At 33.9% G+C, this 14,414-nt stretch overlaps 1 protein-coding gene across 6 annotated transcripts in view; it reads right to left on the bottom strand.

The window, feature by feature from the left end:
- The window catches only part of ADAMTS6 (ADAM metallopeptidase with thrombospondin type 1 motif 6), a 149,989-nt gene that overhangs the window by 64,683 nt on the left and 70,892 nt on the right, over positions 1-14,414 (bottom strand). For all 6 annotated transcript variants that reach the window (XR_004237550.1, XM_032096390.1, XM_032096389.1 and 3 more), the window contains one exon: positions 8,527-8,673. Coding sequence is in view for 5 of the 6 variants with exons in the window: in XM_032096390.1 (XP_031952281.1) it covers positions 8,527-8,673 (147 nt within the window). In the remaining variant the exon portion in view is untranslated. The remainder of the gene's footprint in view (positions 1-8,526; positions 8,674-14,414) is intronic.

Genomic DNA, 14,414 nt, shown 5'->3' with positions numbered 1-14,414 from the left:
AAAAAATTTACATGGGTCCAAGATCTTCTTTATTGTATTAATATTTAGTCTTAAAATTTTCATGTTAGAGCCAAAAGAATCATTTTTGAAAACGTCAGTATTTTCTTCTTTTTATATTCACTGTTTTGTTCAGTGGTTGATGGCTTTTTTCCAAAATATGCCCATATTTAACCACAATATTCTAGTGTAGTGGAATAAATAACAAAGAAAGCCAAAAGCAGACAGAGTTCTGTTTAGAAAACTTTGTACTTTGCTAAATATAATTATTCAGTTTTATTGGGTCAGTGTGCATAAAAGAGGACAGATGCTTTTTTATTTTCATTTCACATGTGAATAAGTGAGGATTTTCAAAGAATTCTTATGCCAACACTTAAAATTTTTTTCCGACATTCCTACCAATTTTGCCAGCACTTATGTTCTGTTTTTTTCCAAATCTTTTCCATGTACCTTGCCAAAGGAACATAATTTCAGAAGTGAATGTTCTACACTGTTTTTTGGAGACCTCCAATTTTCTAAACTTTTCATCTCCAGATAAAAAAAGAGCAAAAAGCCTCCTCTAACTACGCATTTTATGTTCTCATTTTAATCCTATTTTGATCAAGTCTTCAAAATACTACAAAAGGTCCTTTGGAAAAATGAAGAAACAAACATCTGCCAACCAGTTCAAGAAGGTGGCAAATAGCAACTAACACAAGAAGCAGGTAAATACTGGAAAAAATACAGTATTCAGTGACAAATTCCAAGGAATTTGGTGTGATTCACCTGCATGCATGCATACACACCACACCCATGCATCCCCTCAGCTAAAATCTACTTTTAAAATACCAACTGTGTGGTTCTGGCATAAAAAAATAGTGCACTTTCCCCTTTAACCCATGTAATTATTGCAAGTATATGTATTTTCTAGTAGCAGAAGTTGGGAAAATACCCTTCAATCTCTCCAAATATTTCAGTGTTGTATTTTGCGTGTATGAGGAGTGCATGTTAATAATTCCAGTATTAAAGAAACTCACATACAAGCTGATTTTTCTGCAATGTCTGGACTAAACTGCAGATAGAATCTTTGATTAAACAAGCAGTGAGAAGTTTAGCATTTGGCATCAGCTTGAGCTAGGATTGCCGTATGATGGGAACATTTTCATAGATTCCAATATTGCAGAGTTTACATGACAACTGTAAACTGTGATCTTGTAAACAGATGGCCAAGGGCACAGCATTTAAAAAACCTCATTACCTTCAGTGACTTCTCTCCACAGGCCTATGTACCCCTGCCCAAATTAGGTTACAGAATCAGTTCTAAATCTTTAAATTCACTAAACTTGTAAATTAAAATCTACACCTGCTCTACAAGACATATAATGGCAGAAAAGCAAGTCAAAAATTCTTGTACGGAATAGAAAAATATGAGTATTCTGGTCTAATTACCAGATTTGCATCATAATGAAATATTGCTGTAGTAATTAAGTGAGAAAATTACTACAGAGAAGTCATTTTCTTATTAGCTAAATTATACCACAAGCTCTAGACTGAAAATTTATTTCTGTCTTCCCTTCTGCTTCAGTTCCATTATTTATCTCAAGCAGCTGAGCAAAACTGACCCCTGATACTGTATTGCGGGAACTGAAGTATCCTGGAAAAGAAACGGCATGATCTTTATAAACACATTAATAAAACCAGAGACTTTCCATTGGTAATGAAAGGTCTGACCAAAGCTGTGCAAAGGATGAATACAGGCTGAGGACCATATAACCTTTCCAGAAAACTTTTACAGGACTTGGGAATGGTCCAATACTCTTGTGTGTATGTCCCTGTTCTCCTCTCTTTCTTTGTTCCATCAAAGCAAAACCCAGATACTTGAGGAAAAAAATTATGTGAAACTAGGGGAATTAACCAAAACGGTCCAAGAAGATTAATGTTTTTTGAGAACTTTATAAACAGAGATCTATCTAATAGTACTATCATTCAGGCATACAAAAGTGTACACTTAAAAAAAAGATAGGAAAGGACGCCCCAAATACCTTCATATCCACAATTTTAGAAAATTTCTACTCACAATTGCTACTGTGCTCTGTGATTTTATCTTATATAGGAAGCATATACACCAAGTCAAAAATTCTACAGGATATCCCTGCAGAGCATTTCCATTCTTGAACATGGGGTTTATAAATCTTTAATGTCTGCAACAGAAATAAGACGATCTCAAACTGATCGTTACATTCTATTACTCTACAAGGTACTACTAGTGCTCAATGACTTTCTCATTTTCCTAATTTTAGGTTAATTTTCTGAAGTTTTATGGGACATACTGGGACTTGTTTCAATTATAAAATAGCTAAGCTTGATGTCATTTCATCCCAGTATTCTAGTGTAGTGTCTCCAGAGGTCATTTTAAAATACTCTACAATATAATTTAATTTTTTTTTTTTTTTTTTTTTTGGTATTTTGTATTTTAATATCACAGCACAGCAAATTATTCTTCTGTTTGAAAGGATATCAAGGATACTAGAACATTCTAGGAAAGCTTAAGATTTCAGACTGCTATCACTGCTAACTGCTCAACCAAATTAACGCCAATCAGGGATTATTCAGTGTTTCTAAATCTTTACAGACTGAACAAGACAAAACTCAGGATCACCACCTTCAGCAGAGATATCACAGTTGTATCCAAGACCAATAAAGAGAAAAAGCAAAAACCATGGATGTAGATCTCTCAGCGTTTATGTTCCCGTTACAGTATCTATTCCCAAATATCCCAACTTACACATTATAACACAACTCCTTCAATGGCTGAAGAAAATATCCCAGAACGCTCATTCTGAAAATTGGTGTTTAATGTTACAGAATGTCCTCATTCATAGTAATGATGTGGACTATAACACAAGCTACTCTTAATGATCATAAATTAAATGTATTATAAATATTTGTGAATATCTGTTATAGCTAAACAATAATATACATAAATACATTGATAGTATACATAATGTTTTATTTAATTCTGATACCAAATTACCCATAAAATATGGAAAAAGCAAAAGTAAAAATGATTAACAAAGAACACAGAGCATTTTTACAGATACATACCAATCAAACCATTAATTATTTACATTCCAATTAATCCAGATCCTAACAGAATCCTTACTTCATATTTATAAGTAAAAACTGATTTTTTAAGAGCACAAGGATATAGTTCTGTACAGGTTACAAAAGCTGCTTTACTTTACTTGACATTAATGGGTAAACTCTGCACACTGCTCAGTAGTCTACAGATCTAAGCATAAATATTTGGAGAATCTGGACATAAGTAACAGAAGTGTGATTTGGAGTGGTGTGCTTAAAATTAAAATGAAGCCAAATGCAATTACTAAATTAAAACTTTCTTGAATGTTAGGGAAATTCAGATTTGCCACTCACACTCCTGATAAAAATCTTCTTTCCAATCTTTTAAGTAAGGTTGGCTCTGTCTTACTATCTATTTCATACAAAAGGCTTTGTAATCTTGCACAATCTTTTAATCACACTCAATTGTCCTTTGCTTGGTGGTAGCAATTTGCTGTTTCTTTAATGCATACTATCCCCCATATTGTCTTGTGTTCCAAAGCATTATTTTATTCATTGGAATAATTATCCAGCAGCCATACTAAGAAAAATCTATTTGTTCATGTATCAAAACCATCCTCCTATCAAAATCTGGTTTTAAGAGTTCAGGAGATACTCAGCTATAAAATACTGGACCAATCATTTATTTCATCAGATATTCTACAAATAAGTTAATGGAAATCTGCTGCTGATTCTGCCCTTTACAATTTCATTATATTTAAATAACTCAAGAGGTAGACAAAGAGTAATAATTGCGAAGTGAACACTCAAAGCCATATTGCCATCCCGTGATTACTGAAAATCTTTGGTCTTTTTTTCAACTAGGTAGCCTTTTAAGTAAAACATAAGACTTTCAAAGTTTAAGAAATCTTTGAGGACAGGTGCTTTTTATTTAATTATCTGTTAGCAAAAAAAAAATTTAAATATTAGTATAATTTAATTAAAGAAGCAAATTATAATCCAAAGTGTTGGTCAACACATAATACTGAATGTGAATGTTCTCCACTGATTTGTAGAAAGAGATACTAAATTTTGAGACGATTGATGTGATTTTATCTTTCAAAACTAGTCTTGGTTTACACTTTTTTTCAGAAGTTACTTTACATTTCTGGAGTATGAGGGAACTGGTCAGTGTGCCACAGATGGTATACAAGGCATATATAGATGTATCCTATATTTAGCTTGCATATCCACTTGTATATTCAAGATTCTTGGGCAGGTGATGTCTGGACCAGAACATTGAATGAATTCTAATTTTTGTCTATATTGTCTGCATGGGCTTGTTTAGACCAAGATAGTTTTGGCTCCCTTCCAGAGTTACAAAGTTGTAGTCTAAGATCTAAATCCTGCTGTATGGCAATCATAGAGTGTCTCCAAGAATTTTCTGTGATAGATGTTACTGAAATAATTTAAGACTCTTGGTTCTCCTCCATCTTCAAAAGACAATCCTGCCTTTGAAAGATAGAGTTGGCCATCTTGCTTCTTTTAACTCTTCTCCTGATAATGGCAAGAAAAATAAACTGTGATTCCAGAAATCACCCAGTCTTTGTTATAACAAAGCACAGTAGTAATAGATACACACACACATTGCATGGAATGAAATTTATACTAATTGTTCTTCAGTCACTAAAAATAATTTTAGGCTTGGTCCTTTTCTCCTATGAACAGATATTGCAGGTTTCTATTCATCCCATGGGAATCTCTGTCCTCAGATACTGCTCTCCAAGCCTTGAATTCTCAGTCAGTAAAACTGTAATTAGTTCCATATAATGTTAGTGAAATTAGAGCCATTGCAAAGCACTTATGAACAATTCAGTTGATAAATGGAATGATGCCAATCTTTCACTCTACCTAAAAGCTTGATAGACAACAGCTATTATAAGCTTGGCAGACAACAGCTATTATGTGCTTCAAGGAACGTTTTCTCCAGAAAAAAAATATTTCCTTTGGACATTGCTATATCTGCGCTGGTTGACCATCCTTGCTGAGAGTTTTGGTAGATCTATTAGCAATACACAACTTTTCTTTGTCTTATTGTCATCCTTTGAGCCATATTCATCCTCTTTCCATCCTCCTTCCAGCACTTCCGCAAAATAATCTGTGTTCCCAACTACTGCCTGACTGAACTGATACCCTCCAGGTGACACTTAATGGTTACTCCTCGGTGCAAAACTGCTGTAGCAAGTGGTGACCTGAACTGGCAAATGAGTAAATCCACATTAATCTACTTTACCGTAAAACACTCTCAACACATAATGAGATTCTATCAAAATTCATCCCAATTGCATTAATGTGGTACTATGATAGCCTGGCCCAAATGTGTACAAAGATCCAAAGATATAAATCTAAAAGGTCTCACAGACCAGGTTTCTGCTTGGCTATGCGCATTTAAAATCCTTGTGTCCTATCTTTCTTGTTAGACACGGCTAAATGAATTCCAAACCAGCTTGGCCTCTAAAGCTCTACATCAGAATCTTTCTCACCTGTTGCTAAGTTATGAAGAAATATGAGGGGAAAAAAAAAATTCTCATCAGGATGCAGATTTCTGCTCTTCTAAAAGCAGTCAAGGAAATGTTGCCACATGAAACTTGCTATTTTTCTTTGCTTCTTGCTAACTGATTACTACCTACAACTGAAATTGATCTGCTGTTAGAGCTGTTCTGTCTTAAGGAAAGGTGTGAATGGGTAAAAAGTGATTTTGCATTCTGACAGTTATCCTGCAGGTACTTGTGTTAGTCTAACAGCTTCCTGTTGTCATTGAGATGGCATAAAAGCTGGTGAGGATACTAGAAACTGGAGAAACAAACTACAGTTTTACAGACTACTCTACCTTATGAAATAATAAATCAAGTATTTTAAGAAAAAATTTATCAATTAATTGATATTAGATCCACAGACAATAAGCATAGATCTATAATGAACAGATCATGTTTGAGAAATCTGACATTTTTAAAAACAGATTCCAGAACTACTAGATGAAAGAAAAGTTATATTTGACTCTTAGAACAGTATTTAACACAGTATTCTATAAAACTCGAAAATCTATAAAAATTGCAATGTGTAAAATAATGTGTGTCCAAGGTGGCTTTGAAAAAAAATAACATTTCCATTCCAGGTTACAAAAATACAGCTAAAGTATTATAAAAAATAATTCATTATTGAATCTTCTATGCATAGACTTTTGTTTTACTCTAGCTCAGATATCACTTAGTATCTTCAGTAATTTTTTTTTTTTAATTCATAGATGGTAGTAATTTGAGTAGAGTTGCAAACACTGGCAATGATAGAGAAGTATCTTAAAAAACCTGAGGAGATTAGAACTGTGGGAATAGATTCAACAGAATACTTCTGGATTTATGTTGATGTAAGTGCAATTTCACTGCCATCCCATATACTACAAAATTAAACTTAACCATAAATCAAACCTATGGAATGGAAAAGAATAATGGAGATGCTAAAAGTAAATAATAAAATAAATCAATTGAAAAACCATGATGTAAAAAGGCTCAAGATAAAAATGTTTTTAACTGGCAGTAAAAATTTGAAAGACCACTGCATACATGAGGCTAAAATTTGAAACTGTGCAGGAACATTATAAACAAATGTCCAGCTCTATTATATTTGCATAACAACACAAGCCACAGAATTTTATAATGTTCCTTTCCCAAAAATCCATAAATAAGAAATAACTTCTTCACTTTATGCTGAATTATGTCCTCGTCAACAGACAACTTATTGTCAGGACAATTATGGGACCAAAGTGCAGTTTTTTGGAGAAGAGCAACAAATAGAAGTAAGTAAGACAGAGAACTGCAGAAGTGTAACAAGAAGAACAAGCTCCCAAATACTACCTGAACTTATGTAAGCCTGCAGTCAGGACTACAAAGCTGTGAAATGATCTTAGAAGAGATATGAAAACATTAATCTTTTTCATGGTTAAAACCAGGCTGCAATGACATACTAGAAAGACTACTAATGGGAACAGCATTGAATGAAAATAAATAACTGGTAATTATAAAACAAAATAACTATGTATATATTTTTAAATAATGCTAGTGTTAAATAAATACATATATATATATATATACCTATATATATATATCTACTTAGCAAATGAAATTATATTGTGACAAACCTGTATCACACATATATGGTAAGGATGATTTATACATTTATTGCTTTATTTTAGATATTAATCTTAAATACACCAGTACATAAAACTGTGTGGGTGCAGAGTTCAGTGGTCTGATACAAAATGCCTATTACCACCTATTACAGTAACTGATGACAAGTTTTCTTCCTCTGAATAGCAACAACATTAAATGTCTGTCTCTGTCCACTGACTCTATAGGAAGCTCAAGCACTTCATCAGCCCAAGTCAGTGATTCTCTACATCCTGTGGGAAGCTACATTTGAATCAACCTAAAGGTTTTGGTCTGGATGAGTCCCTTCAGACAAGATACAGAAGACAGCATCTTATTCTGAATTTAGATCCCTGAAAGAGGAGGAGATGCTAATTTTGTTCTTGGTAGCCTGACGGTTAAACACTTGACTGGTTTAAGTCCCTCCCTTAAAGTACAGTAAGTGTCTGAATTACTGAACAACCTGTGTTTCCTAAGGGAATGACTGCACTAATGACACTGAACCTGCCAACTAAATGTTGTTTTCCTCCAATAAAGCCATTCTTTCAGCATCTAAAAAATCTGTTATGAATCTGTTATTGGTGAACTCATGGTTATATGTACTTGTCTTCAAAACTTAAAACACATACAAAGCTTCATTATGAATCATCTATACCAGTGAATATATTGATATGAGTACATTTTTGTGAATAACATATTTCGACTGAATTTTTTCACAGTGAAATTTCAGGTAGCAATCTACTTCTGGATAAAAATCACCACAGAAGTAGAGGTTATCAGAATTTTAAGGTATTAATAGAAAGATCTATGCCATCCTCTTCTATAATCTTTATATTCTCACCAATGGTACCAAAGAACATTGATAGGTAAAAACCCACAAGACTGCATAAAAAACATCTGAAGAATGAAATGTAAAAGGAACAGAGCTATAGCCTTCTTCCCTTTATTAGATTCCCTCACATTACACATGCATGCAAAACATGATCCATAGACAAATTCTGCCCTTCTCTAGTTCTCACTCTTAGATTAAAGAAGTAATGAGGTATGATCAGCATTTCAGAATTTTTGAGTAGATTAAAAACAGTAGAGAACTGGGAATGGAGCAAAAGAAGCTTTTGCCGTTACATAGAAACAATGCTCTACAGAAAAAAGGTCTTAAGTGACTCACTATATGTCCGTCTACTCAATATAAAAATGTAAACCATCAGAACAGATCACTCTATTTCTACAATTGATCCCAAAAGGTGTCAATTTTTTGAAAACTCATTTTTCATGAGAGATTACTTACTCTAAAAAGCTGGTGATGTAATCCCGACTGCAGGCCGACCAAGAGAAAGGATTGGTGTTTGCTGTAATATGAGCTGCCATTAGCTTTGCTGCTTCATGACCTTTGGTCCCACAGGAATTTCCAATTCCATCATGATTCATACCAAAACTGCTCAAAAGAGAAGGAGAAAGAGCCCATTACTCTTTTATGGCATCATATATCTCTTAAAACATAATGTCACCTTTACAGCAATCATGTTGGACCCAAAACAACACAGTGCAGGAGAGCTCCTAAGTGTACAGTCAGTTAAGTTCTGTTTAGTTTATTCAGATCTCAGAATATGGCACAATTACATAACCATGTTTCCTCCTATGGATTTTTGGAAGTATTTTATTTGTTTTCTAAATCTTTTAAAGAAAACATAACAGTATCCTTGCAAGACGAATACAGAGCACTGAAGCCTTTTTTTGGTATGGTACCTGGATATGGAATATTTATTTTAGCTCAGACTCTTGGATTAGTAAAAAAGGACAAATAGGCGCTGTTGCTGTAACAATACAGTATATATAGGCACACTGAAAACAGGGATAATTCAAGTCAAACATGGGGTTTGCAATTCCTAGGGCCATCCTGTCCGCACACTTCCCCTCTGTATCTACTCACAGAAGGACTTGGAGCCCTTCTATTAGAGCTTTGCTTTGTCAAAGAATGTCAAAATGAAGACAATTAAAAATAGAAAATGTGATAAGAAACCTCTGCATGGAACTTGGACAGATGAGGTTTTCAGGCAAGAAATTAACTTTCAAGAAAGATGATATGACCCTCATAAAAAAATATGGTTAAAGAATCTTTATGTCTTAAAAACCCCTTGAACTACAGATCATCAGCATAACCATTAAATTAAAACTAGAATTTCACAGGCCATCTATTTGAACAGACTTTCATTGCAGACTGTCTTTGTTTAGGACAATCAACAATGTGTACTTTATGGATGTGACATAAATGAGGCACCTCAATAGTATACACATATAGTTCTCAATAGTATACACATTTCTAAAACTCCACTCTCTTAGTCTTTGATTAATTTCCATTAATCACTTGGGGGAAAAAATTTGTTCCCTCATTTCTTATTTTTTTAAATATTAAGCTTTGGTCAAATTTACTCCTTCTCAAATAGGGTACAAGGCTTAGGAAATCAGAGGGGCAGACAGTAAGAGACACAGGAACTTATGAGACAGAGAAGTGATTAAAACAATGCCAAAACTGAGACTCTGAACTTCCAGAATCATGCAAAGAGGTCTGTCTTTGGAGTCTTCTGTATGCTAAAAGGCTCTCTGATTTCTTACTCGTCATTCAGGAACACAAATGTGTTGAGGCACTCAGTTTTGATTTTCTGTAGTATTTAGGACTGACTGCAAGAACATACAAATGTACTATGGTAGTACATAAGAAACTGACCATTTATCAGCTGACAATACCACTTCATACCAGTTCATGCCACTTCCTTTACTGAAAGCTGAGGCAGTTGAGTTATATTAATCTAAACACATTGCTCCAGAATGTGGTATAAAACCCCAAGAGTTTAATGTTACCCCGAGCTTCAATACACTGAGTACTACTTCACCTCTTCAGATGATCATAATAACTTACAAGTGGAAGGTGTTGGTACCATTCCTTCCAAAAAAAAAAAGAACATCTGTGAATGATGGATGTTTCCTACAATACCAGGAAGGACTTAATCAACAAAAAAGCATGGCTTCCTTGCCTATGGGATGTCTCCCTATGGAATACCTATTCTGCAGCAATGCCTGCCTGTATCTGGCTGTTTTTGATCTCTCACAAATGCAGAATGTTGTATACTGTATTATACACTGGAAAGGTCTGGCAGCTTAGACTGTTATATAATCAAATAAAGAATGTCCCTCGCATATAAAAAATACAGCTTTAATCAACTTATCTGAGCAATGTACGTAACGCAATGAAACTTTCAGACCAGTGTTAATTCTTATGATCTTATCAGATACCTGTCCATATTAGGAGAGGAAAGAACTTAGATGTCTTGTGCAACAAACTGAACCAGAATTTAACAATGAAAAATGTGCTTTATTTACGTATTATCAATGGCAATAATCTCCTAGAATTTGAGGTACTTCAAACAGTAATACTCCCTTTTGAATTGTCTCTGTACCATTTCTGAAAACAGAAAACCTTCTTTTTAAATAATCCCCATAAATTACTTGTTTATAGAAATGAGTTGGATGATTCTTACATTCATTTTATCTCTAATTAGTGTATTCCATTTTCTAAAAATCTTACTGATTTCAACTCTCTGGGAACTGAATTTTTTTATCTTTTGGGCATATGATTAAAAGAACAAACTTCATAGTTTAATAACTTTCCTTCCATCAGCTCTCACAGATGATGTTGGCGGCAGTAGCAATGATATGTCTGATAAAAAGCATGTCTGTGAATGGAAGCCATAATTTCTGATGCACATGGGAACTCAATCAATGCCTTTCCATGAGGCAATGGTATACTCATTTTTTATAAATAGTCATTCACCCACATCATCTATTCCTTTCCAAGAAGGCTTTTCTACTTGCCCTTGCTTCTGAATTTAGGAGGAAAGTGATCATGAGGTGCAGGTAACTTTTTCTGGTGTTTGCAGAGGGGTTTTACAATTACTGTCATCATTTCCAAAGATGGTTGTGGCAGCATGCCATTACAGTCCAGTAATTTGCACTCCTATGGGCAGGACTGCAGATGGAAACACATTTCTGACCAAACTGCCAGTTTTATTTCCATCAGAACATGCCGGTCATATTTGACCATCATTACATTAAAACTAGGTCTTTACAAAAGCATGTTTGCAATTGGATTGGCATGGAAAGGTAGAGAAGAAAGTAAGGAACATAAAATATTCTTTGTGGAGCCACTGTTATAATTTGCCTACCTTTTTCAAACTCATTAAACATACACGGACTGTATTCCTTTCACTGGCTTAAAAAGCCTGTCCAAAACTACCAGTATAATTTTGTCTTTACAAGAACAGCCAGATGAATGAGCAGAGACTGAAGTCTCCTCAGGTGATATAGAAGTTATTATGTGAAGTTATCTTTCCACCTAAAATCTCAAGGAAGAATGTTTAACCCAGCAGCTCTTGTGTTTTCAAGCATTATGGCTCCTCATTTCCCAAGAGAGCACTTACCTTACATTTAAGAACTGTGCAAAGTAGAAACACTAAGAACCTTAAAACTACAATTGAAACTCTCCTGCAAATTATTTCTAGTTTGTATACTTCTTAAAAAATTCTAAGGCAGCACATCCTAGTAGTGCTCACTGCCTGTTTCGCTTACTAACATCTGTAACTGAACAGACTTTTTTCCTTTTGGCAATCTGTTTTTCCTTATATCTGAAAAAATTATCTGAGGAAGTTATTTGTAATACACATCCTACTTAAGATCCAACCTCAAAAATCACAGGGGAGATAACTAGTGTCAGCTGCACTGAATAAAACAGCAATAGATAAGGAGAGACCCTGGAGTATAAGCAGCGGGAAGGATGTGAATGTAAACTTCTTGTCTAGCCTTCCTTTATCTTGCAAAAAAAACCCAACATTGCAGGTCCCTACATTTTCATTTGGTTACTGATACATTTGAAGGTTCTAAACCGTGATGGTTATGGCTGCCAAAACACTTACTGCTGATACATATGAAATTACAGCAGTTATTCTTGTGAGACAGCCAGAACGCTTCCAGTCTTATTTACTATCCAGATACTTAAGATTCAGAGAAAACAGATCCATACCAATGCATCTCCATAATCTGTGCTGAGATTTACTTTGTTACCATGTACTTTATTAGCACTGAAGTTACCTTTAAAAGTGGTACTCTGGTGAAATGCCATTTCTCAACCAATTATCTCTGCTATTTGACTGAAGTACTAATTATCTGCATATCAAAACCTTTCCTAGCTTTCTTAGGGTTTGGAGCATTCAGAAAAGCACAAATTGCTAATGTTTAATTTCTTTAAATACAATAGAGTTAATTTATTTCATGTTAATTTTTTTGTTTCTTACCAATTCATGAGTTACCTGAATTTGACCCAGTTTTTTCTAAAGCAGTGTCTTTTATGTTGTTCCGCCACTTGTTTAACAGCCTTAGGAAGAAGTATGCCAGAGACAGAATTGTGAGACAAGTGAGGAAACAAAGTTACAGGAACACAAGCAAGAGAAATACCGTAAAGTCAAGCACTGGATCTTCTTGTTCATTATCTGAAGCTGATTCACAGCTGCAAAGATGACATATGCTCAGAATAAAGAATTGACACCCTATCTTTCTAAAACAAAGTAAAGAAACTTACACCTTAAGAGGTTTTATGATATTAATTATCTGTACTAGGAGATAAACACACATGCTAAGAGTGAAATGGGCCATTTTCAAGTAATTATCTTGACCTAGGTACACTGCAAGTCTTCCTCCAGTGTCTCAGCATGTTAGACACACTGATCTAACATTTATGGAGAGTGAAATAAAGGGTAGGGAAGGGTCATAAAGTGCAGCAGTGAAGAATACTTTAAAACTTTCTAAAAGTAAATCTCGACCAGAGTGTAGGCATGCTTGAAAAAGTATTCTTGTATTTGACAGAAGACTGAAATAGCAAATAATAATTTGCTTGGAGAAACTGAGTTTATTACATTAGATGCAAAAATTTTCATAAAATTTGTATTAAGTAATTTTGCCAGTGTATTGTATTTATTCTCATAGTTTAAAATGTGTAATTTAAATATCTATATATGTATTTCATATAGCTTAGAATGTCTATTTAGGGCCTACATTGAAAAATTAGAAATGTCAGCTTCCCTACATCTGTAAACATAGGCATGGCTTTAAATACGCCTTTTCTTAGTGTCAGTAGAAAATACACAAGGGGAGAACCACGTTTAACATTATTTTGTTCAACAAAAAGTGAGTGAATATGAACATAAACTGCTATTAAACAATAATAGAAATTTTTTTGCCTACAATATCAGAGCTATGAGCTACACAGAACAAAGCACAATTTCTATGTGGACATACATGGTCATGGTAATTTTATTAATTACTCTCATGTCTACTAGGAGTGAAATATTTTCCAGTTGTTACGAGGTTATGGTAAATTTTGGAGACCTTACAATCATCAGATTTTATGTTTTCTCAGTAACAAAGGTAAGCAGTTTTTCTTTACTTTTATAAATATTTTCCCCATACATCTCTTAACAGAAAATTCTCCTCTTTCTATGTAGTCCTCCATATATTTTTAGTCAATGGTACAAAAGTATTGGTTATAGCTACATAACAGCATGAAAATAAAAATTTGCCCCTAAATGACATTACAAATGAAGGGATAAATAATCAAAAAGTATTGAAAAATCAATTTATTTTAATTTAGGATTCCAAACATTGATAGCATTTATTGAAACTACCTAACACTACATATTCCTCAAGGGAGGAATCAAGGTTAATTAGTTACTTCACTTTCTATTTTCATATCTTAACACGGATTTTTAACCTTAACTGCTGATTTCCTGCATTTGGAGATCATTCTGCAGTTTGGAGTATCCTTAATGTTTTATTTTGAAGTAATGCAAAATTTTAAACTTTAACTTTGGTCAAACACATTAGGTCCCTGAAAACTTGGGAAACAAACTAATTCAATAATAGGAGATTTATAAAAAGCGTATCTGCTATGAAATTCAACATAATTTTAGCACACTTCTATCATAATTTTTCCTATTTACTTCCTAAATACTGTTCTCCTCTCAGTCCTGGATGATGACAAAACACCCCATCAAGTAGAATTTTTATATATGAGCATCATTTAGTATTAAATAACATATGAGGCTCTTAAAAGCACAGCAATTTCTAATT

The sequence above is a fragment of the Corvus moneduloides genome, chromosome Z (genome assembly GCF_009650955.1).
Source record: "Corvus moneduloides isolate bCorMon1 chromosome Z, bCorMon1.pri, whole genome shotgun sequence".
Classification (NCBI taxonomy): Eukaryota; Metazoa; Chordata; class Aves; order Passeriformes; family Corvidae; genus Corvus; species Corvus moneduloides.
The sequence above is the reverse complement of the archived record's forward strand: the minus strand, read 5'-3'. Positions and strand labels throughout refer to the sequence as shown.